The sequence below is a fragment of the Nerophis ophidion genome, linkage group LG11 (assembly GCF_033978795.1).
Source record: "Nerophis ophidion isolate RoL-2023_Sa linkage group LG11, RoL_Noph_v1.0, whole genome shotgun sequence".
Classification (NCBI taxonomy): Eukaryota; Metazoa; Chordata; class Actinopteri; order Syngnathiformes; family Syngnathidae; genus Nerophis; species Nerophis ophidion.
In genome coordinates this window covers 46,429,478-46,452,184 of record NC_084621.1, presented here as the reverse complement: position 1 = coordinate 46,452,184, position 22,707 = coordinate 46,429,478, and the positions used below count along the sequence as shown (strand labels likewise).

Genomic DNA, 22,707 nt, shown 5'->3' with positions numbered 1-22,707 from the left:
CGTGTAACCACACCAGCCCAGGACATCCACATACAGCAGGTGCACCTCCATTATCATCAAAGACAAGCCACCCGGACAGTTGGTGCAACAATTAGTTTGCATAACCAAAGAATTTCTGCACAAACTGTGAGAAACCGTCGGAGGGAAGCTCATCTGCATGTTTGTCCTCATTGGGGTCTCGACCTGACTGCAGTTTGTCATTACATTGGTGACGTAATCACCAACTTAAAGTGCCCTCTTTGGGGATTGTAATAGAGATCCATCTGGATTCATGAACTTAATTCTAAACATTTCTTCACAAAAAAAGAAATCTTTATGTGGAGATCCGCTTTTCGGATCCCTACACATTATTATTTACTGCTCTTTTGTGTATAATCTCTCCTTATGACTCCATATTTCCTGTTTGCTTTGTCACTATGGTAGCGTATTTAGTTCACCAGCCCCTCGTTTCTACACACACCTGTTTCTACTTGATTACTCCCTTATATAAGCCTGCCTCCTTTTGTTGATCATTCTGGATCCAAATTTGCTCTCACACAATGGTACGTCTGCTATGCTAATTTGCTTACACGCAACTCATTATTATTCCCGCGAGCTCTCATGCTATGCATTTATTTCATTCTTAGCTCTCATGCTAAATGTTTTGTTTTTCCTTTTTGTGTGCCTACGTGCCAGTTTAGTTTTTCTATTTGTATTCCTAGCTTTCATGCTAGCGCCCTTGGTTTGTTTTGTCTGTTAGCTCCAGTGTTTTTGTTCATAGCTCCTTTTGTTACATTAATAAATCATAATATCTTACCCCTTGCTGTGTTCTCCTTCGACGCATCTATGAAGGGACAAACTTGGCATCACTATGCCACACAGACATAACACTTTAACATCAAAATTTAAGGAACATGTCTACAGAAAATCCAGCTGTCAACACTGAATATTGCATTGTTGCATTTCTTTACACAGTTTATGAACTTACATTCATGTTTTGTTGAAGTATTATTCAATAAATATATTTATAAAGGATTTTTGAATTTTTGCTATTTTTAGAATATTTTTGAAAAATCTCACGTACCCCTTGGCATACCTTCAAGTACCCCTAGGGGTACGCGTACCCCCATTTGAAAACCACTGCTGTAGAAGTCCATTATCAGGGTTAAATGCTGTATAATAATATTACAGTACTACATAAAACTACTGTAGTTAAACTTATTAGTGCAGTAGTACATTTTGTCATATTGTTTTTATGCAATATTTCTTCTAGCAATTTTTTTTTCTTCTTTTTAAAAGGCATGTTACTTGTTAAAATGTTGCTGTTTTGGGGGGGAAAGCACCAACTAAATAGATCTTAATTAATTTCAGTGGGAGATGTTGATTTGAGATTCAAGTGTTTTGAGTTAAGAGCGCCATTACAGAACAAATTATCTTGTAAGTTTAAATACAACAGTATTGTACTTTTTGACATCATTTAGTATTTACAGCGTCCATTAGAGTGCACGGTACTATTTGCACACATACAGTATATTGTCATTTTTGACATCATAGTCATTCATGTAGTGGTGGACACACTTGACAATCAAGGTAAAGTGTTGATTATATTGGATTATGATACACACCTAACAATTTATTGAGGCATAAAGTCTATAAGCGCTGAGGCCACTAATTCAAGCTGTAGGGTATATTTAGATTTTTAACATCATATTTATGTCATGATCCGTCACCCGGGTCATGGCATGATTTATGTTTGGTAGTTTTCCTGTTTTAGTCTGTTTCCTGAGTGCACCCTCTTTCCCTATTTACTGTTGGTTTCCATGGGCACTGATTCTCCTCACCTGTCTTTGTTTAGCAATTAGTGTTCCCACCAGTTGTTTTGGTTGATCACTCCCCTTTATAGTTTTCTGTCACCTAGCACTAGTTGCTGGGTCAACATTTGCTATAGGCAACAATTACGTTCTCCTGGTTTTTCTCCTCGCTCTAGTGATTTTCTGCACACTAGCATTCCTCGTATTTCACCCTTGGTGACATCCTGTTTTTTCTTTTTAGCTCCAAGCTCGTTAGCGTCCCCAGTTTTGTATTATTTGATTCTGCCTTAAAATAATTAAAACCTTAATTCTCCCTGCACGTTGTTCTAGCTTGTTTTCTGCGTTGGAGGGAACATTACCTGCGCATCCATGCGCACCCGACGCGAAAATGTGTTTTTTAGTTGTAAGGTGTCTATTAAGAACTGCGTCTATTAGAAGAAATAAGGCATTTATTCGAGGTGAGAGTTTGCAAAACAGAGCAGAGGCCACTATTTCAATAAATACTGAATGCAATTCCTTTCATCATTTAAGGTTTTTTATCGTTTTAGGTAGGCAACATACCCAGTGATTATGCGTCTATTAGAGCGCAGGTCAGTATTTGAAGAAATGGTGTATAGTTTGTGTCATGTTTGGTGATCATGTTTAGTTTGGCTATGTTCTGTTTGGTTTTTGCACTCTGTCAATTCCTGTTTTGTCAGCATGACTACCAATCAGTTCACCTGTCCTCATGACTCACGCACCTGATTTATTTGAAGTCACGCACCTGTTTTAAATCACCACATCACTATTTCTGTTGGTCGGCCTGGCGACATAACACACCAGACACTTCTGATTGCTCACTTCTTGCCATAGTTTCATGCTTTTCACGTCACAGAAAGTGTAGTTTTGTTTCATGTCCTAAGTCTGTTTATATGTTAGTTTTGTTCCTGCGTTAAAGGCCTACTGAAATGAGATTTTCTTTTTTAAACGGGGATAGCAGGTCCATTCTATGTGTCATACTTGATCAATTTGCGATATTGCCATATTTTTGCTGAAAGGATTTAGTAGAGAACATCGACGATAAAGTTCGCAACGTTTGGTCGCTAATAAAAAAAGCCTTGCCTGTACCAGAAGTAGCAGACGATGCACGCGTTACGTCACGGGTTGTGGCGCTCATCACAGCCTCACATTATTTATGATCAAAGCCACCAGCAGCGAGAGCGATTCGGACCGAGAAAGCGACGATTTCCCCAATAATTTGAGCGAGGATGAAAGATTTGTGGATGAGTATAGTGAGAGTGAAGGACTAGAGAGAAAAAAAAGGCGAGTGCAGTGGGAGAGATTCAGATGTTATTAGACACATTTAATAGGATAATTCTTGAAAATCCCTTATCTGCTTATTGTCTTACTAGTGTTTTAGTGAGATTATATGGTACCTGAAAGTCGGAGGGGTGTGGCCACGGGTGTGGTGACCGCCAGTGTCTCCGGTGGGAGGAGGTAATAGTCCGCAGCTGCAGGAGGACGCAAGCTCCGCTCATGTCTACGTTAAGAGCCGACTTATTAGCACAATTTTCTCACCGAAACCTGCCGGTTGACATGTGGTCAGGAACCATGGTAAAGCTTCACTTTCGGGAATGTAAACAAGGAAACACCGGCTGTGTTTGTGTTCGCAAAGGCAGCTGCAATACACCGCTTCCCACCTACATCTTTCTTCTTTGACTTCTTCATTATTAATTGAACAAATTGCAAAAGATTCAGCAACACAGATGTCCAAAATACTGTTTATTGTGCGATTAAAGCAGACTACTTATAGTTTAGATCGGGATGGAAGAACATGTCCGCTACAACCGGTGATGTCCGCACGCGTCATCATTCCGTGTCATCATTCCGTGTCGTTTTCAACAGGATACTTCGTGGGAAATTTAAAATTACAATTTAATAAACTAAACCGGTCATATTGGCATGTGTTGCAATGTTAAGATTTCATCATTGATGTATAAACTATCAGACTGCATGGTCGGTAGTAGTGGGATTCAGTAGGCCTTTTAAGTTTGTTCTCCGCCTTCTGCGCGCCCTTTGTTTTTGTAGTACTTTTGAGTGTTAAAATTTAAATATGTCATTACCTTCAGTCGCTTTGCACCACGGGAAAACAAACCTCACCTAAGTCCTCGCCTTGACAGTTTGATGTTTGACGTCTAATTTGTTTAAGTGGACAAACAGAGCAGCAACTAGAAAATAGTCTGTTATTTGAAGGAATAAGGCATTTAACTGAGACACAGCATCTGTTAGTAAAAATGTGTGTTTTACTTTTCGATATTCTATTAATTTCATTTCGTAGAAAACGCACATATTCATTGAGGCAAGGCGTCTATCAGAGCTGAGGCCAATGTTTGAAGAACTACAGAATGTTTTACGTTTGGACATTATATTTTATATTAAAGTGGAAAACAGACACAAAAACTGACGGCATCTATAGCAGGGGTCACCAACCTTTTTGAAACCAAGAGCTACTTCTTGGGTACTGATTAATGCGTAGGGCTACCAGTGTGATACACACTTAAATACATTGCCAGCAATAGCCAATTTGCTCAATTTACCTTTAATAAATAAATCTATATACCAATGTATATATAAAAAAATGGGTAATTCTGTCTGTCATTCCGTTGTACTTTTTTTCCCTTTTACGGAAGGTTTTTGTAGAGAATAAATGATGAAAAAAAAACACTTAATTGAACTGTTTAAAAGAGGAGAAAACAGGAAAAAAATTAACATTTAATTTTGAAACATAGTTTATCTTCAATTTCGACTTTTTAAAATTCAAAATTCAACCGAAAAAAAGAAGAGAAACATTAGCTAATTCAAAACTTTTTGAAACAATGTAAATAGATAATTTATGGAACATCATTAGTAATTTTTCCTGATTAAGATTAATTTTAGAATTTTTATGACGAGGTTAAAATCCAATCTGCATTTTGTTAGAATATATAACAAATTGGAGCAAGCTATATTTCTAACAAAGACAAATCACTTCTAGATTTTCCAGGACAAAAATTTTAATAGAATTTCAAAAGACTTTGAAATAAATTTGATCCTAAAGATTTTCTAGATTTGCCAGAATATATATTTTTTAATTTTAGTCATAATAAATTTGAAGAAATATTTCACAAATATTCTTTGTCAAAAAAACTAAACCTAAAATGAAAATTAAAAATGTTTTTTTTTTATTATTCTTTACAATAAAAAAAATAATTTACTTGAACATTGCAGGAAAAAAGAGGAACAAATTTAAAAGGTAAAATGGTATATGTGTTTAAAAATCCTAAAATAATTTTTTAAGTTGTATTGTTTCTCTAAAATTCTCTCTCCTCTCTGAGCTGCTACCTTACCGTGGTAGAGGAGTTTGCGTGTCCCAATGATCCTAGGAGCTATGTTGTCTGGGGGTTTTCATGCCCCCTGGTAGGGTCTCCCAAGACAAACAGGTCCTAGGTGAGTGATCAGACAAAGAGCAGCTCAAAGACTTCTATGGAATTACAACGAAATGAACCCAGATTTCCCTCGCCCGGACGTGGGTCACCGGGGCCCCGCTCTGGAGCCAGGCCCGGAGGTGGGGCACGATGGCGAGCGCCTGGTGGCCGGGCCTGTTCCCATGGGGCCCGGCCGGGCACAGCCCGAAGAGGCAACGTGGGTCATCCCTCAAATGGGCTCACCACTCATAGGAGGGGCCATAGAGGTCGGGTGCATTGTGAGCTGGGCGGCAGCCGAAGGCAGGGCACTTGGCGGTCCGATCCTCGGCTACAGAAGCTAGCTCTTGGGACGTGGAACGTCACCTCACTGGGGGGGAAGGAGCCTGAGCTAGTGCGCGAGGTAGAGAAGTTCCGGCTGGATATAGTCGGTCGGACTCACCTCGACGCACAGCAAGGGCTCTGGAACCAGTTCTCTCGAGAGGGACTGGACCCTCTGCCACTCTGGCGTTGCCGGCAGTGAGAGGCGACGGGCTGGGGTGGCAATTCTGGTTGCCCCCCGGCTCAAAGCCTGTACGTTTGAGTTCAACCCAGTGGACGAGAGGGTAGCTTCCCTTCGCCTTCGGGTGGGGGGACGGGTCCTGACTGTTGTTTGTGCTTACGCACCAAACAGCAGTTCAGAATACCCACCCTTTTTGGGTACACTCGAGGGAGTACTGGAAAGTGCTCCTCCGGGTGATTCCCTTGTCCTACTGGGAGACTTCAACGCTCATGTTGGCAACGACAGTGAAACCTGGAGAGGCGTGATTGGGAAGAATGGTCGCCCGGATCTAAACCCGAGTGGTGTTTTGTTATTGGACTTTTGTGCTCGTCACAGTTTGTCGATAACAAACACCATGTTCAAACATAAGGGTGTCCATATGTGCACTTGGCACCAGGACACCCTAGGCCGCAGTTCCATGATCGACTTTGTAGTTGTGTCATCGGATTTGCGGCCTTATGTTTTGGACACTCGGGTGAAGAGAGGGGCGGAGCTTTCTACCGATCACCACCTGGTGGTGAGTTGGCTGCGATGGTGGGGGAGGATGCCGGACAGACCTGGCAGGCCCAAACGCATTGTGAGGGTCTGCTGGGAACGTCTGGCAGAGTCTCCTGTCAGAGAGAGTTTCAATTCACACCTCCGGGAGAACTTTGAACATGTCACGAGGGAGGTGCGGGACATTGAGTCCGAGTGGACCATGTTCCGAACCTCTATTGTCGAGGCGGCTGATTGGAGCTGTGGCCGCAAGGTTGTTGGTGCCTGTCGTGGCGGTAATCCCAGAACCCGTTGGTGGACACCAGCAGTGAGGGATGCCGTCAAGCTGAAGAAGGAGACCTATCGGGTTCTTTTGGCTCATAGGACTCCGGAGGCAGTGGACGGGTACCGACGGGCCAAGCGGTGTGTAGCTTTAGCGGTCGCGGAGGCAAAAACTCGGACATGGGAAGAGTTCGGGGAAGCCATGGAAAACGACTTCCGGACGGCTTCGAAGCGATTCTGGACCACCATACGGCGCCTCAGGAAGGGGAAGCAGTGCACTATCAACAACGTGTATGGTGCGGATGGTGTTCTGCTGACTTCGACTGCGGATGTTGTGGATCGGTGGAGGGAATACTTCGAAGACCTCCTCAATCCCACCAACACGTCTTTCTTTGAGGAAGCGGTGCCTGGGGAATCTGTAGTGGACTCTCCTATTTCTGGGGCTGAGGTCGCTGAGGTAGTTAAAAAGCTCCTCGGCGGCAAGGCCCCGGGGGTGGATGAGATCCGCCCGGAGTTCCTTAATGCTCTGGATGCTGTGGGGCTGTCTTGGTTGACAAGACTCTGCAGCATCGCGTGGACATCGGGGGCGGTACCTCTGGATTGGCAGACCGGGGTGGTGGTCCCTCTCTTTAAGAAGGGGGACCGGAGGGTGTGTTCCAACTATCGTGGGATCACACTCCTCAGCCTTCCCGGTAAGGTTTATTCAGGTGTACTGGAGAGGAGGCTTCGCCGGATAGTCGAACCTCGGATTCAGGAGGAACAGTGTGGTTTTCGTCCTGGTCGTGGAACTGTGGACCAGCTCTATACTCTCGGCAGGGTTCTTGAGGGTGCATGGGAGTTTGCCCAACCAGTCTACATGTGCTTTGTGGACTTGGAGAAGGCATTCGACCGTGTCCCTCGGGAAGTCCTGTGGGGAGTGCTCAGAGAGTATGGGGTATCGGAATGTCTTATTGTGGCAGTCCGCTCCCTGTATGATCAGTGTCAGAGCTTGGTCCGCATTGCTGGCAGTAAGTCGGACACGTTTCCAGTGAAGGTTGGACTCCGCCAAGGCTGTCCTTTGTCACCGATTCTGTTCATAACTTTTATGGACAGAATTTCTAGGCGCAGCCAAGGCGTTGAGGGGTTCCGGTTTGGTGGCCACGGGATAAGGTCTCTGCTTTTTGCAGATGATGTAGTCCTGATGGCTTCATCTGGCCGGGATCTTCAGCTCTCACTGGATCGGTTCGCAGCCGAGTGTGAAGCGACCGGAATGAGAATCAGCACCTCCAAGTCCGAGTCCATGGTTCTCGCCCGGAAAAGGGTGGAGTGCCATCTCCGGGTTGGGGAGGAGACCCTGCCCCAAGTGGAGGAGTTCAAGTACCTAGGAGTCTTGTTCACGAGTGGGGGAAGAGTGGATCGTGAGATCGACAGGCGGATCGGTGCGGCGTCTTCAGTAATGCGGACGTTGTATCGATCCGTTGTGGTGAAGAAGGAGCTGAGCCGGAAGGCAAAGCTCTCAATTTACCGGTCGATCTACGTTCCCATCCTCACCTATGGTCATGAGCTTTGGGTCATGACCGAAAGGATAAGATCACGGGTACAAGCGGCCGAAATGAGTTTCCTCCGCCGGGTGGCGGGGCTCTCCCTTAGAGATAGGGTGAGAAGCTCTGCCATCCGGGAGGAGCTCAACGTAAAGCCGCTGCTCCTCCACATCGAGAGGAGCCAGATGAGGTGGTTCGGGCATCTGGTCAGGATGCCACCCGAACGCCTCCCTAGGGATGTGTTTAGGGCACGTCCAGCTGGTAGGAGGCCACGGGGAAGACCCAGGACACGTTGGGAAGACTATGTTTCCCGGCTGGCCTGGGAACGCCTCGGGATCCCCCGGGAAGAGCTAGACGAAGTGGCTGGAGATAGGGAAGTCTGGGCTTCCCTGCTTAGGCTGCTGCCCCCGCGACCCGACCTCGGATAAGCGGAAGATGATGGATGGATGGATGGATGAAAGTTATAAGAAGGAAAATAAAAAAATTAATTAATTTATTTAAACAAGTGAAGACCAATTCTTTAAAATATTTTCTTGGATTTTCAAATTCTATTTGAGTTTTGTTTCTCTTAAAATTAAAAATGTCAAGCAAAGCGAGACCAGCTTGCTAGTAAATAAATTAAATTTAAAAAATAGAGGCAGCTCACTGTTAAGTGCTGCTATTTGAGCTATTTTTATAACAGGCCAGTGGGCTACTCAGCTGGTCCTTACGGGCTACCGCGTTGGTGACCCCTGATCTATAGTGTGGAGGCCACTATTTGAAAATATCCAGTAGGTAAGATTTTTTATATTTATTCAAGTAAGCATATGATGCACCATACAATACTGTAACAACAGACAGAATCTGACCAATGACACAGAAAAGATGACCGGTTCAGGTTGATTATAGATTGTTGATAGCCTGACATAGATTGGCATGTTCTTTGAGGTAAGCAGCATAAACACAAGCACGCAGAAGGGAAGTCAGTGGTGAATGGCCATAAAAGAGCAGGACGGCGTGTTTTGTATTCTGGTGTCGGACGGGGAAAGCCCAGTAACCTCCTAGTGTTGCTTCAACAAACAGCAGCCAGGGGAGACGACCACAGACAGGACCACAGTCAAAACACACACACACACATTTGCATTGCACACAAATGCGGCACACGATATATGTGATTTGTGCGGGATGCGTCTCGGCCAACGGGAAAGTCCTCAGTGCAAATATTGTAGCTGAGAGGAAGCAAAGTGACATCTGGTGCGCATGTGTCCTCTCTTCACTGTCTGCATGGCTTCTTGTCAAACATGCTCGCTAACTGGCGGCTTTATATTCCAAGTCTGCAGAGAACTGCTCAGTGCGTTCACAGCCAATGAGATGAAAAGAATAAAATGATATACGGCCAAATGTATGGGGAGTCTTTTGCGCAGTGGTATAATAAAGTGCAACAGTGACACATTACATAGTTAACACTCTGGGCTCTAGATTTGGTTGGTGGTCCCTTTTTAGTCTTTAAAACTACTTTTTTGTAATTGTTATTATTACACTACTGAAGGGTCACCTCCTCACCCTGAACCGGGGATGTCCAACTGGTTTTGAAAGTTATGGCTTCCCTCAGAGGGCCGTTTGTAACAGTGAATAAAATACAAATATACATGTAAAACTATACTATACTATATTTTTAAATAATTGCCTAAGCATTTGATGATTACATATTTTTGTTTAGAGTACACTGTAAAAAAAAAAAAAAATTGTGGATTTCGAAGGAAAATAAGGCCAGATGTCCAAATTTTACTGTATAAGGTAAGGTGTTTTTTACAGCATGTTACTGTAAATCCTTCTCAAATATTGGGGCAAGCCCCCTTGGGAAGCATGCTTTATCAGGATCATACTTCACACCCCGCATCGAAAATATATATGCCCTGCACGACGTGCTGATTGTAGACAATTTACCCCGACATTGTCATTTTGATTAAAAAATTAATTTTTGCATCTGTTTTGTAGGTTAAAGTGTTTTATAAACTGGTGATGTTGCTGATCAATTTGAATGTAATATTATTTATTGAGTTTAAGGCTTCACGGTGGAAGAGGGGTTAGTGCGTCTGCCTCACAACACGAAGGTCCTGAGAAGTCAGGGTTCAATCCCGGACTCGGGATCTTTCTGTGTGGAGTTTGCATGTTCTCCCTGTGAATGCGTGGGTTCCCTCCGGGTACTCCGGCTTCCTCCCAGCTCCAAAGACATGCACCTGGGGATAGGTTGATTGGCAACACAAAATTGGCCCTAGTGTGTGTATGTGAGTGTGAATGTTGTCTGTCTATCTGTGTTGGCCCTGCGATGAGGTGACGACTTGTCCAGGGTGTACCCTGCCTTCCACCTGAATGTAGCTGAGATAGGCACCAGCGCCCCCCGTGACCCCAAAAGGAATAAGCGGTAGAAAATGGATGGATGGATGGATGGGATGGAGTTTTTTTAATTGCACTATCAGTATCAAATAATTCAAGTTGGTCAACAAAATGTTACAGTTTAAATAAAGGTTATTATTTGTTATTTAAGGCATATTGGAGTACTTTAAAACTTTTCTATTACAAACTAAAGAAACAATGTAAATAAAATTATGATTTGTTGTAAGCTTTCGGTAAGTTTCCTGTTTTGTTTTCTTTAATGTTAAAAAGAATACAGTGTTATGCAAAGGTGTACTTTTTAGAGACAAATGTTACTGGTAACAGTCAGGGCGGAAAGTGGGGGTAAAATGTTTTCTTCTAGAAATTTGTCAAAGTCTGGCGACGACCATCACGTTCATAGGAGCGGATCCTTGCACAAGGATATCGTAGCAACCCGGTATTAATGTGTCATGTTAAAGAGTTGTGTGATTTACAACTGTCTGTGAGGCCATGAATGTGTCATGCCGAGTACTGAGTGAGTGTGGCTGTGGGCCGAGTTGGACGACTGAGTGCAGAGACATGGTTGCCAACAACAGTAACCTGCTTTGTTTTTTCCCCCAAAAACATTTGTTTGTCATCCTAACAACTAAGGTTGCAATGATGAAATAGATTTTTTCGATTTATAGTCTGTTTCTTCAATTAATCATTTAATGGGTGTAACTAATGAAATTGTGATTAGTAGGAACTTTAACTATGTGACATAGTTACATATACCACGGCCCCTGCAAAAGAGCACACAAAGGAGCGGTGGTGTGTGGGTGCCTTGATCTGTGTGGCGGCAAACAGTGGAGATTTAAAAAACATTTTTTTTATCAAAGCTCATATGTTAAATTGATAATCCAATATGGACATCTAATTATAATTATTAGGGCTGCAAATCTTTGGGTGTCCCACGATTCGATTCAATATCAATTCTTGGGGTCACGATTCAATAATATATCAATTTTTTTCGATTCGATTCGAAAACAATATTTTTCAGATTCAAAAGGATTCTGTTTTCATTCAATACATAGGATTTTAACAGGATCTACCCCAGTCTGCTGACATGCAAGCAGAGTAGTAGATTTTTGTTTAAAAAAGCTTTTATAATTGTAAAGGACAATGTTTTATCAACTGATTGCAATAATGTAAATTAGTTTTAACTATTAAATGAACCAAAAATATGACTTATTTTATTTTTGTGAAAATATTGGACACAGTGTGTTGTCAAGCTTATGAGATGCGATGCAAGTGTAAGCCACTGTGACACTATTGTTTTTTATTTTTATAAATGTCTAATGATAATGTCAATGAGGGATTTTTAATCACTGCTATGCTGGAATTATAACTAATATTGATACTGTTTTTGATAATATTCATTTTTGTTTGACTACTTTGGGTTTGTTCTGTGTCGTGTTTGTTTCTCCTCTCAATTGCTCTGTTTATTACGGTTGCTGGGTGAGGTTTGGTTTTGGAATTGGATTGCATTGTTATGGTATTCATGTGTAGTGGTTTGTTGGATTGATAAAAAAATAAAATAAATTAAAATTTAAAAAAAATAAAAAAAATTTTAAATGAGAATCGTTTCTCAATCGCACAACGTATTTGAATCAATTTTTCCCACACCCCTAATAAATATAGAATGAAATTTATAAGAAGCAAAGAAATATTTTTTGATTTTAACTTTTTTCCCTAAAATACTCATTGAAGCTATAAAATGTGTTTTGTCTAGTTATTCGGTTAATCAAACAAACTAATCGATAGATTAGTCGATTACTATAATAATCGAGCTGCTGCCCTGATTACAAAATATGGGCAGATGTTACAATACGATCTTTGTCAGTAATGGACAGTTGACACCAGGAGAGCAGCTAATATTTATACTCAACCTGAGCTTTTTATGGAACTCATTTTCACTGCCTTACAACACTATCACCAGAAAAGCCTGCCTTACCCTTGGGACACAAAACGAAGTGCAAAATGTTAACTAATAAGTAGGGCTGTAAAGATAAACTGTATTAATGATAAGCGCGGTAAAATTCCCGAATACTATTACTGTTTTAAATAAAAAATGATTGAAAAAACATGATTTATACCTGAAATTTGATAAACACAAGGACTGACTGGCGCCAGCTTGCTAACTTAAATGCTAACATTAAAATCTACAAACACACATTGCTGTCTGAGCAACTAAGATATTCAATTGTGCACACAAGCTGTAGTATTCCGACTTCCTTCCAACGTTGGATCCGCATTGTTGGTTGGGAAATGACCAAATTTCAACGGTCAAATCAACGTCACAACCTGACATTGATTAAACGTAGTCCAAAAGCATGTTGTATCAACGTTATGTTTGAGTTGCTCAACAATGGGACCTAATTCAACAAGTTCTCAACATTGTTTTAATGTCTCGTGCCTGCTTGGGTAAGTACTTTGTGAGCTCATTCGACAACACCACAAGAATAATAGTACACATAATCATTTTGGTCACAAAAACCATGAAATGACGTTTTTAAAACATTAACTAATAAGCAATGTTATTCTTCCTCAGTGTAGCAAATTGTGCATTTTTTTTGCCAAATGCCTTGTAACTACAGTTCTTGAGCATGTCTCATGTTTATGGACTGAAATAACAACTGAATCGAATTTATGTGAGCTTGTTCATAACCATAAAAAGGCCTTGAACCGAGGACCACCTGTATTGATTTCTACTTTATAGGATGATTAAGTAAAAATGATAGTCTGGGGTGAGCTGAAAACCGAGAACATCCGTTTTTGGGTGCAAAGGGGGGCGCCCCAACCATATTGTATTCTTTCAGATGCGTTGTAACTACAGTTCTTGAGCATGTCTCATGTTTATGGACTGAAATAACGACTGAATCGAATTTATGTGAGCTTGTTCATAACCACAAAAAGGCCTTGAACCGAGGACCACCTGTATTGATTTCTACTTTATAGGATGATTAAGTAAAAACGATAGTCTGGGGTGAGCTGAAAACCAAGAACATCCGTTTTTGGGTGCAAAGGGGGGCGCCCCAACCATATTTTATTCTTTCGGAGGACGCTCCCTGAGTCAGACTTTGAAAACCCCTCAGCTAGAAAATTACATTTATTTGCAGTTTTTCTACATAAGTTTGCAAGTGAAACAATACAAACCACAATGCTAGTCAGCGTTGAAAGAATGGATGCAAGCGGATCACACTAGTTAGCAACAGAGAAGCTGAAACAATTGACTCTTGTTGTACAAGTATTTAGTTGGACTAAAGCATCTGAATGCACTGACTTAATTGTTCAGAAATCATTTAGCAAGTGACGAAAAGATATCAAAGGAGCAGCGATAGACATGATGAAGACCAAGAGGCATGATGAAATCCTACACAAGCAATTAAATCATGTTATTAGATCAGTTATGAAGTTCCAACACCGAAGTCAAAGCGTGACATTCTTCTCAGACTCTAAGAAGCACTCAACTGACTTGAAGCCAGCGAGTCCACCAGGAGTTACAACTTTACAGCTCTGACCTTTCCTTCAACTCGCTCTTACTGGAAGTCTTCGGGCAGGCATTCAGAAATATTTCCTTCTTGATCCAAAAAAGATGTGCTGGAGATGACTTTCACTGTCACCGTTGTTCACTCGATGCCCCTCTCGTGCAGCTCTTCACCGCCTCCCTCACCTGGGCCTTTCAGCAGGAGTCGGCGCCGCCCAAGTACCAGTACCGCGACCCTGTGACCTCCGAGCTCCTCCTGTGCGACCAGTGTCCCCCTGGTACGTCCCTGAGGCGACACTGCAGCGCCGAAAGGCCCACGGAATGCCGAGGCTGCCCTGAGAGACACTTTGCTGACAACTGGCATTGGGGGGACTCGTGCCAACACTGCACCTCGGTAGGTAGGAGAGCCCTACAAGGTTCATCGTAGTTCCCACCTGTGTCTCTGTTTAACTTCCAACCAAACTCAGGTCTGTTTCCTAACTTATTTCAAATGTTGTATCCAGCTTTCGTGTTATTTTTCCATGTTGTATAAGTACTGGTATTGTATGCCTTCCAACATGTAGGTTAATGTCTACATTCATGACCTCTTGCGTGTTGTGTCGATCATTGTTTACTTCTGCATATTTTACACATCCACGGCCTGCATGTGACATTTCTCCTGTGTGTGTGTGTGTGTGTGTGTGTGTGTGTGTGTGTGTGTGTGTGTGTGTGTGTGTGTGTGTGTGTGTGTGTGTGTGTGTGTGTGTGTGTGTGTGTGTGTGTGTGTGTGTGTGTGTTGTTTTTAGGTGTGCAAAGAGAGGCAGCTGGTGAAGCAGGAGTGCAACAGTACCCATGACAGAGTGTGTGAATGTGCTGCAGGTTTCCACCTGGTGGTCGAGTTCTGCATCACACACAGCCCCTGCCCATCTGGGTATGGAGTGGCAGCTTTGGGTAAAGTATTATTATGTCAAGTAAATACTACAAATTGTGTTGATATAGTTTTACGTATTTGTTTCAGACATGATTAATAATGCAGTCACCTTTGCACGATTCAACATGTCCAAAAAGTTGTATAAAAAAGCTACGTCTATTACTGATATGTATTTTTGTTGAATTTTTCTTAAAAACGAAGGCAAATAGGAGATTAAAGGCCTACTGAAATGAGATGTTCTTATTCAAACGGGAATAGCAGGTCCATTCTATGTGTCAGACTTGATCATTTCGCGATATTGCCATATTTTTGCTGAAAGGATTTAGTAGAGAACATCGAAGATAAAGTTCGCAACTTTTGGTCGCTAATAAAAAAGCCCTGCCTTTACCGGAAGTATGTGCGCGTGACGTCACGAGTTGCAGGGCTCCACACATATTCACATTGTTTTTAATGGGAACCACCTGCAGTAAGAGCAATTCGGACCGAGAAAGCGACAATTTCCCCATTAATTTGAGCAGGGATGAAAGATTTGTGAATTAGGATATTGATAGTGAAGGACTAGAAAGAAAAAAAAAAAAGCGACAGCTCTGTGCGGCGGCAGTGTGAGCGTTTCAGATGTACTTAGACACATTTACTAGGATAATTCTCGAAGATCCCTTATCTGCTTATTGTTTTAATAGTGTTTTAGTGAGATTGTAACGATTGTAAAGACATACCTCGAGGTCGGATGGCTGCGGTGAACACGCAGTGTCTCAGAGGGAAGCCGAGGAGCCAAGCTCACAGCTGCTGCAGGACAACCAATAATACAATGATGTCTCCTGTAAGATATATCACAATTTTCCCATCCAAAAACATGTTGGTTGACGTAGAGAAAACATGTTCGCTTGACCGCTCTGCTTCACAACAAACATAGAAACACCGGCTGTCTCGGTGCTAAAGACAGCTGCAATCCACTGCTTTCCACCAACAGCATTCTTCTTTATAGTCTCCATTATTAATTGAAGAAATTGCAAAAGATTCAGCAACACAAATGTCCAGAATACGATGCGATTAAAGCAGACGACTTTTAGCCGCTAGTGGTGCACCGCTAATATTTCTTGACAGTCCGTGACGTCACGCGCACGCGTCATCATTCCGCGACATTTTCAACAAGAAACTCGCAGGAAATTTTAAATTGCAATTTAGTAAACTAAAAAGGCCGTATTGGCATGTGTTGCAATGTTAATATTTCATCATTGATATATAAACTATCAGACTGCGTGGTCGGTAGTAGTGGGTTTCAGTAGGCCTTTAAATCACACAAAATAGCTAGTTTTTGTAAGAAAAATGTAAAAAATAAAATTATTTAAATCACTTTATAAACAAAATTCTCCAAAGGTAAAAAAAAGTGATGATTCTGTACTGTATGTGAACGAACATATGTGTTAGTGGGAACAAAGCAAATGATTGTATTGTATAATCTAACCCCGGAGAGATATTACAATTATTATCATTATTAATCTTTACTAATAATGTATGCCCAACTCAAACACTATTGAGGGTTTTAGCACACTCCAAAACGTACCATTTCTGCAGAAACTATGTACACATGTTTATCATGACAGGACACATGGAAATCAAAAAAATTAGTTTGAGTTCATTTTGAACATGCATACAATTACATGATATTTCCAGTTTCTCTTTTCCACATGTTCGTAAGGGAGTAGGAAGAAGCAGAGCTTGTTTAATCCTACCCCTTTCCCTTTACATAACAGTTGCGAACACTTGTGTTTACTTCCTGTTCTTAATTTATTCACAATATACTTTAAAGTAATAAAAAAATATATAATTTGTGAAGTAAGTTGTATTTCATATAGTGAGATAAATAAGATTATCAATAAATTCAGAATGTTTATTATGGTTCTTATTCTTTGTACTTTGTAAACACTTAGAGTTTGAAGAGTTTCTTGAATTGGATCACATTAGTACATTGTTTGATTTCTTTACTTAATCCATTCCATAATTGAATTCCACATATTGAGTGGAATGATGCTAAAGGTTTTAAGTGTTTTACGTGCAAACAAATGTTTTAAATTACATTTATCTCCAAGGTTATATTTCTCCTCTTGTTGAAAAGAATTGTTGTATATTCTTGGGTAGCAGATTATGGTTTGCTTTGTGCATAATTTTAGCTGTTTAAAATTTCACTATGTCGTGGAAGTTCAGTATTTTTGACTCAATGATTAAAGGGTTTGAATGTTCTCTATATCCAACGTTATCCATCCATCTATTTTCTACCGCTTGTCCCTTTCGGGCTCATGGAGGGTGCTGGAGCCTATCTCAGCTGCATTCGGGTGGAAGGTGGTGTACACCCTGGACAAGTTGTCACCTCATCATAGAGCCATTACAGACAGCCAACATTCACACTCACATTCACACACTCGGGCTTGCCAATCAACCTATCTCCAGGTCCATGCTTGTATTATTCTTACTAATCTTTTATGTAACGCTGTTAGTTAATGAAGCATATTAAGTTAAAGTTAAAGTACCAATGATTGTCACACACACGCTAGTTGTGGTGAAATGTATCCTCTGCACTTGACCAATCCCCTTGATCACCCGCCGGGAAGTGAGGGGAGCAGTGGGCAGCAAAGTACCAATGATTGTCACACACACACTAGGTGTGGCGAAATTATTCTCTGCATTTGACCCATCACCCTTGTTTACCCCCTGGTGAACAAGGGTGGCCGCGCCAAGGAAGTTTTGTAGTTATTTCGCCATATTTCTGCACAATAACTCAGATATGGTAACTCTAGTGAGTGATTTTTGGTCCAATATATATTGATATCAATTACTCAATAAAGATGTGTTTCTTGCCTTCTTATGTTGTATATTTTTATATAAGAATTCTAGTTCATTTTATCATCAATCATTATACCTTGAAATATGATTTAATTTAGTCTTTCAATATCTACTCCATCTATTTGTTTTTGTGTATGACTTTCTCTTCTACTGTTACTGCATCACATTATTTTTAGTTTAACTGAGGTCTTTGTCAAACCAGATTTTTAATTTGTTAATTTCTTATGGAGTTATTTGTATTAGCTTCTGTGTGTTTTCTCCTGAACAAAACAGAGGTGTATCGTCTGTTCTTTCAAAAACATACTCGGCGGGATCTGGGTTTTATATTTTTTTCTCTGTTTTTCGTGTAATCCGGAACTTGTTTCTATTGTCTTTAGAATGTGTCAAGGGCCAATAAAAAATAAAGATGCGGGCCACAAATGGTTGCTCCCGGCCAACCTTTGAACACCATTGAAATAATGTATTGAATGATGATGTATCTCAATTGGAAAAAAAATGTTGAAATCGGGAGAAAAATGTATTTACTTTCATAGTTCAGTTTCAAAAAGTGAAACGTTTTTGTTCTATAGATTTACTACACACTTTGAAATATTTCAGTAATATATTTTTTTAATAACTTAAATACTTACAAAACACATTCAATTCAGATTATGGTAAAATGTGAAAAATTATCAAAAGGTGAAAAAAAATAGGAGAAAATTATTTTTCATGATAGTTCTTGGTTGCAGTGACGATGGACACATGACGCATCATAGCAGGTTTGACACATGTTTATTATTTCAATACCCATGATGTCTTCTTGCTTGTCTGTCGCGCCACCTTTCAGTCCGCGGGCTCTTCCTGCCGGTCGTGGCGGCGCGCCTTTCGGTGACCGGTGGGTGCGTCTCTTGCAGGGGCTCATCGTCTTCCGGGTCTCGTTCGTCGTGCTCGTGGTCGGTCTTGTCAGGTGGTTCCTTCTCCTACTTCTGCCACTATCGTTCCTCCCTCGCCCTTTTTATGCGGCAGTACAAGATGCAGGGATTGAGCACAGGTGTGTTGTGTACGCACCTGACTCTGATTGCTGCTGCAGCGCCGCTCTGGGTGCGTCACGCCTCTCCTCTTCGAGTTTTTCCTTGTCCTCTTCATGCTCGTCATCATCAACATCACCACGTTCCTTTTCATCATCACCATGCTCCTTTTCATCGTCATCACCACCCTGGTCTTCTTCATCATCACCATGGTCTCCTTCATCATCACCATGGTCTTCATTACATGCTCCTCTTCATCATCATCATCATCATCACCATGGTCTTCCTCACCATCCTCATCGTCACCATGGTCTTCCTCGTCATTCTTATCATCACCATGGTCTTCCTCGTCATCATCCTCACCAAGGTCTTCCTCGTCCTCATCATCACCCCCATGGTCTTCCTCATCATCCTCATCATTATCACCATGCTCCTCTTCATCTTTTCCTTTCCCAAATTCTTGCGTCTTTTCAACTTTCCCTTGCATTTGTCCAAGTATTTCTTCTTCCTTTTCTTGCATTTCTCCAAGTATTTCTTCTTCTTTCTCAATTTCTTGAGTTTCTTCAACTTCTTCTTCACCTTCATCCTTGTCCTGCATTTCTCCAGGTATTTTCTCTTCTTTCCTGAGATTCTTAAATTTTTTCTTCCTCCGTAACTTCTTTATCTTCATCCTTGTCCTGCATTTCTCCAGGTATTTCTTCTTCCTTTTCTTGCATTTCTCCAAGTATTTCTTCTTCTTTCTCAATTTCTTGAGTTACTTCAACTTCTTCTTCACCTTCATTTTCTTCATCATCTTCCCAAATTTCTTCAATTATTTCTTCTTTCTCAATTTCTTGAGTCTCTTCGCCTTTGTCTTCATCTTCCTGCATTTCGTCATTCATAATTTCTTGAGTCTGTTTGACTTTTTTCTTGTCCTCATCATTTCCTGGAATTCCTTTAGGCATTTCTTCTCAATTTTTTAAGTTTCTTTAACTTCTTTATCTTCAAGTGTTTCCTCTTCTCTCTCAATTTCCTGAGCTTTTCCATTCTTCGAGTCCTCTTCAGCACTTTCCTGAATTTCTTCAGGTATTTTCTCTTCAATCTCAATTTCTTGAGATTCTTTACCTTCTTTATCGTCAGCAGGTGGCATCTCCTCTGTATTGCCGTTCTCACTGTCTGGCCGGGCGCCTCCCTCCTCCCTCATTTTGGCCCACAGCTCGTCCTAGTGGCCTGCGGCTGCCACTGCTACTTGCCCAGCTCCGCCTTCGAGGTGGAGGGTCTTTGCCCTGTCTTTACCGGCGTCTTCCTCAGGGGGCCACTCGTCCTTCTTCTTCCTGGCCAACAGCTTGCCCTGGTGGCCTGCGGATGCCATTGTCGCCTGCCCATCTCCGCCTTCCATTTGGAGGTTCTTCGCTGCGTTTTCACCGGCGTTTTCCTCGGCTTTCCTCTCGGGGTTATATTCCCCGCTTCCCCCACCTGATTCATCAGCGCCAGCAGCCTTTGGGTCTCCTGACGTTTCTCTTCCAGCAACTTGGTGTAGCTCGCTACAAAGGCCCAGATGACGTCATCGCCCTCCGCCTCCGATAGTGTCTCCCACTCGGGCGCCAATGTGACAGACTTCCTGCCATCCGTGTGTGGGTTGCAGTAACGATGGACACATGACGCATCATAGCAGGTTTGACCCATGTTTATTATTTCAATACCCATGATGTCTTCTTGCCTGTCTGTCGCGCCACTTTTCAGTGCACGGGCTCTTCCTGCTGGTCGTGGCGGCGCACCTTTCGGTGACCGGTGGGTGCGTCTGTTGCAGGGGCTCATCGTCTTCCGGGTCACGTTCGTCGTGCTCGTGGTCGGTCTTGTCAGGTGGTTCCTTCTCCTACTTCTGCCACGATCGTTCCTCCCTCGCCCTTTTTATGCTGCAGCACAAGGTGCAGGGATTGAGCACAGGTGTGTTGTGTACGCACCTGACTCTGATTGCTGCTGCAGCGCCGCTTCGAGTGTGTCACGCCTTTCCTCTCTGCTGCATGCCTCGCCTCCTGGCCTCCATCTTGGTCAGGACCGCTGCTCCTCTCAGCCCGCTTTCGGCTCGTCGGCTCAGTCTCTCCACAATTAGTTTATTGTACTTTATTTTATTTCCTTTCCAGCGCTCTTATTTTTGTTTCCACTTCCTGTTTTTCTCAACTTGCCACCGCTTCTCCTCTGGTATGCTGGCTCTCTCACTTATCCCTGATTGGCTACCAGGGACAGGTGTGTCCTCTTAAGTCAGCTATGGTAGTAGCACTTTAAGCAAAGCTTTCCCATTGCTTCCTGTGTCTGATTACTTTTTGTGCACTTCCCTGCTGCACCATTTTTGTTCCGCTTTCCCTTATGAAAGGGACTTTTATTCTTGCAGTTCGCCTTCTGTCTCTGCATCCTGAGGTCCAGACTGTCACACAAACGTAATAAGTAAACTCCAAAAAATTCCAGAGCCTTTAATTTATCTTATCGTCTGAATTGAATTCCTGTAATTCAATAACATTGCACAATATTCTCCACCTGTATAGTTTGACACCTGTAAGGGTGACTAGCACATTGTCATCTTGTTCTGTTTTCTCCCCTTTTTACTCACATTTTGTCTGTATTTGTTGTTGTTGTTGTTTATTAGTTTATTATGTCCACCACTTTGGGCACCATTGTTGTAAACAATACGACACCATAGCAACATGATACAGTATGTTGAAATCAATGAAGAAATGATAAACTAGAAACATATTTTTCATAATTTTTCCAACCCCAAATGGCTTTAGCCACAATCAAAAAATTAAGAAACGATGGGGGCAACATTTTACAACGTGCCTGCGGAATAGATCTATATTGACATATTTACATGATCAAAGAAAAAAATCCTTCTTATTGAGCTATTTTACCTTGAATGCAATCATGGTGTTATCTTATTACAGTAATTTAATGTAAGGACATGGACTCATCACTAATATTTGCTGTAATCATATTGTGCAGTGTGCTGCCAAATCATTGCTCATACAAACATATTTGTGTACGTGTTTAGCCCTTGTTGTTCTAGTTCCGTGTTTGGTGGTTTTGGTGTCATGCGTCATATCAAATAGCTGGACTTCCTCACACACCTGATAACTTCCTCAAAGCATCAATCATCACTCTTGTGAGGCACCGGGGGGCATTTACAGCCTGCAGCTACAATTTTAACGGCCCGCTGCACATTCCAAAAAATTTTAATGTACACAAAAAAAGTTGAATATAAGACAAAATAGGTGTAAAATTACTTGGTAAAATGTTGACCTTTTTTTGTTTATTTTTTCATATAACCTCCTGCCGATCAAGACAAATACCAATAACCTTATTTGTAACTAGTATTTTAATGTCCATTTGACTGTACAGGAGGAAGGGGATTCATATGGCTTCATTTATCGCGGTTTACCTGACACAAGAAACGTGACAAATGGAGGTCGGAGGGCTGCACTATTCACTTCAGCCGCCAGATGGCAGTAGAGTGTTGTCTATCACAAAATGTGTATCGTGGCAATTCCAACTTTGATGACAGTGTCAGTTGCTAGGTAGAGTGGTGCTTTCTGTTATTTTCAGAAGACTGCATTTCAAAATGATTAACCCCTCATCTTACCCTCACGCGAGATCCACTCAGGAATGGGCCATATGACTCCCATCCCGACTGTAGTTTGTGCACACCTCTCTTTGCGACCGGCCTTGGGGCAGCTTCTTTAGTTGGCTTTCAAAACACTGTTGTAGCGATGCTGGCGTTTAATAGGGTTTGATGTGTTGAAACTTGATTTCTTTTTTTTTTTACCGTCTTTGCAGAAAGTTTGATGTAAATAGCACGCAAAAGGTTTTCCTCTGAAACTCTGTGGTAGTTTGTTTACAATTCAACCCATTATCAAAACAGGGTTTTTTTTCGTAGATCAGAGCTTTTCTCTAGCGTAACATGATTTATTATTAAATTTACAATAATTTAAGAATGTATCAATCCTTAAATCAGCCTGATAATATGATGTGTATCATGCACCCCTGCTAA

At 41.7% G+C, this 22,707-nt stretch overlaps 1 protein-coding gene across 1 annotated transcript in view; it reads left to right on the top strand.

The window, feature by feature from the left end:
- LOC133562201 (tumor necrosis factor receptor superfamily member 11B-like) overlaps positions 1 to 22,707 on the top strand; it is a 68,890-nt gene that overhangs the window by 25,787 nt on the left and 20,396 nt on the right. Inside the window, exons 2-3 of the mRNA XM_061916167.1 lie at positions 14,095 to 14,322; positions 14,714 to 14,858. Coding sequence (XP_061772151.1) covers positions 14,095 to 14,322; positions 14,714 to 14,858 — 373 coding nt within the window. The remainder of the gene's footprint in view (positions 1 to 14,094; positions 14,323 to 14,713; positions 14,859 to 22,707) is intronic.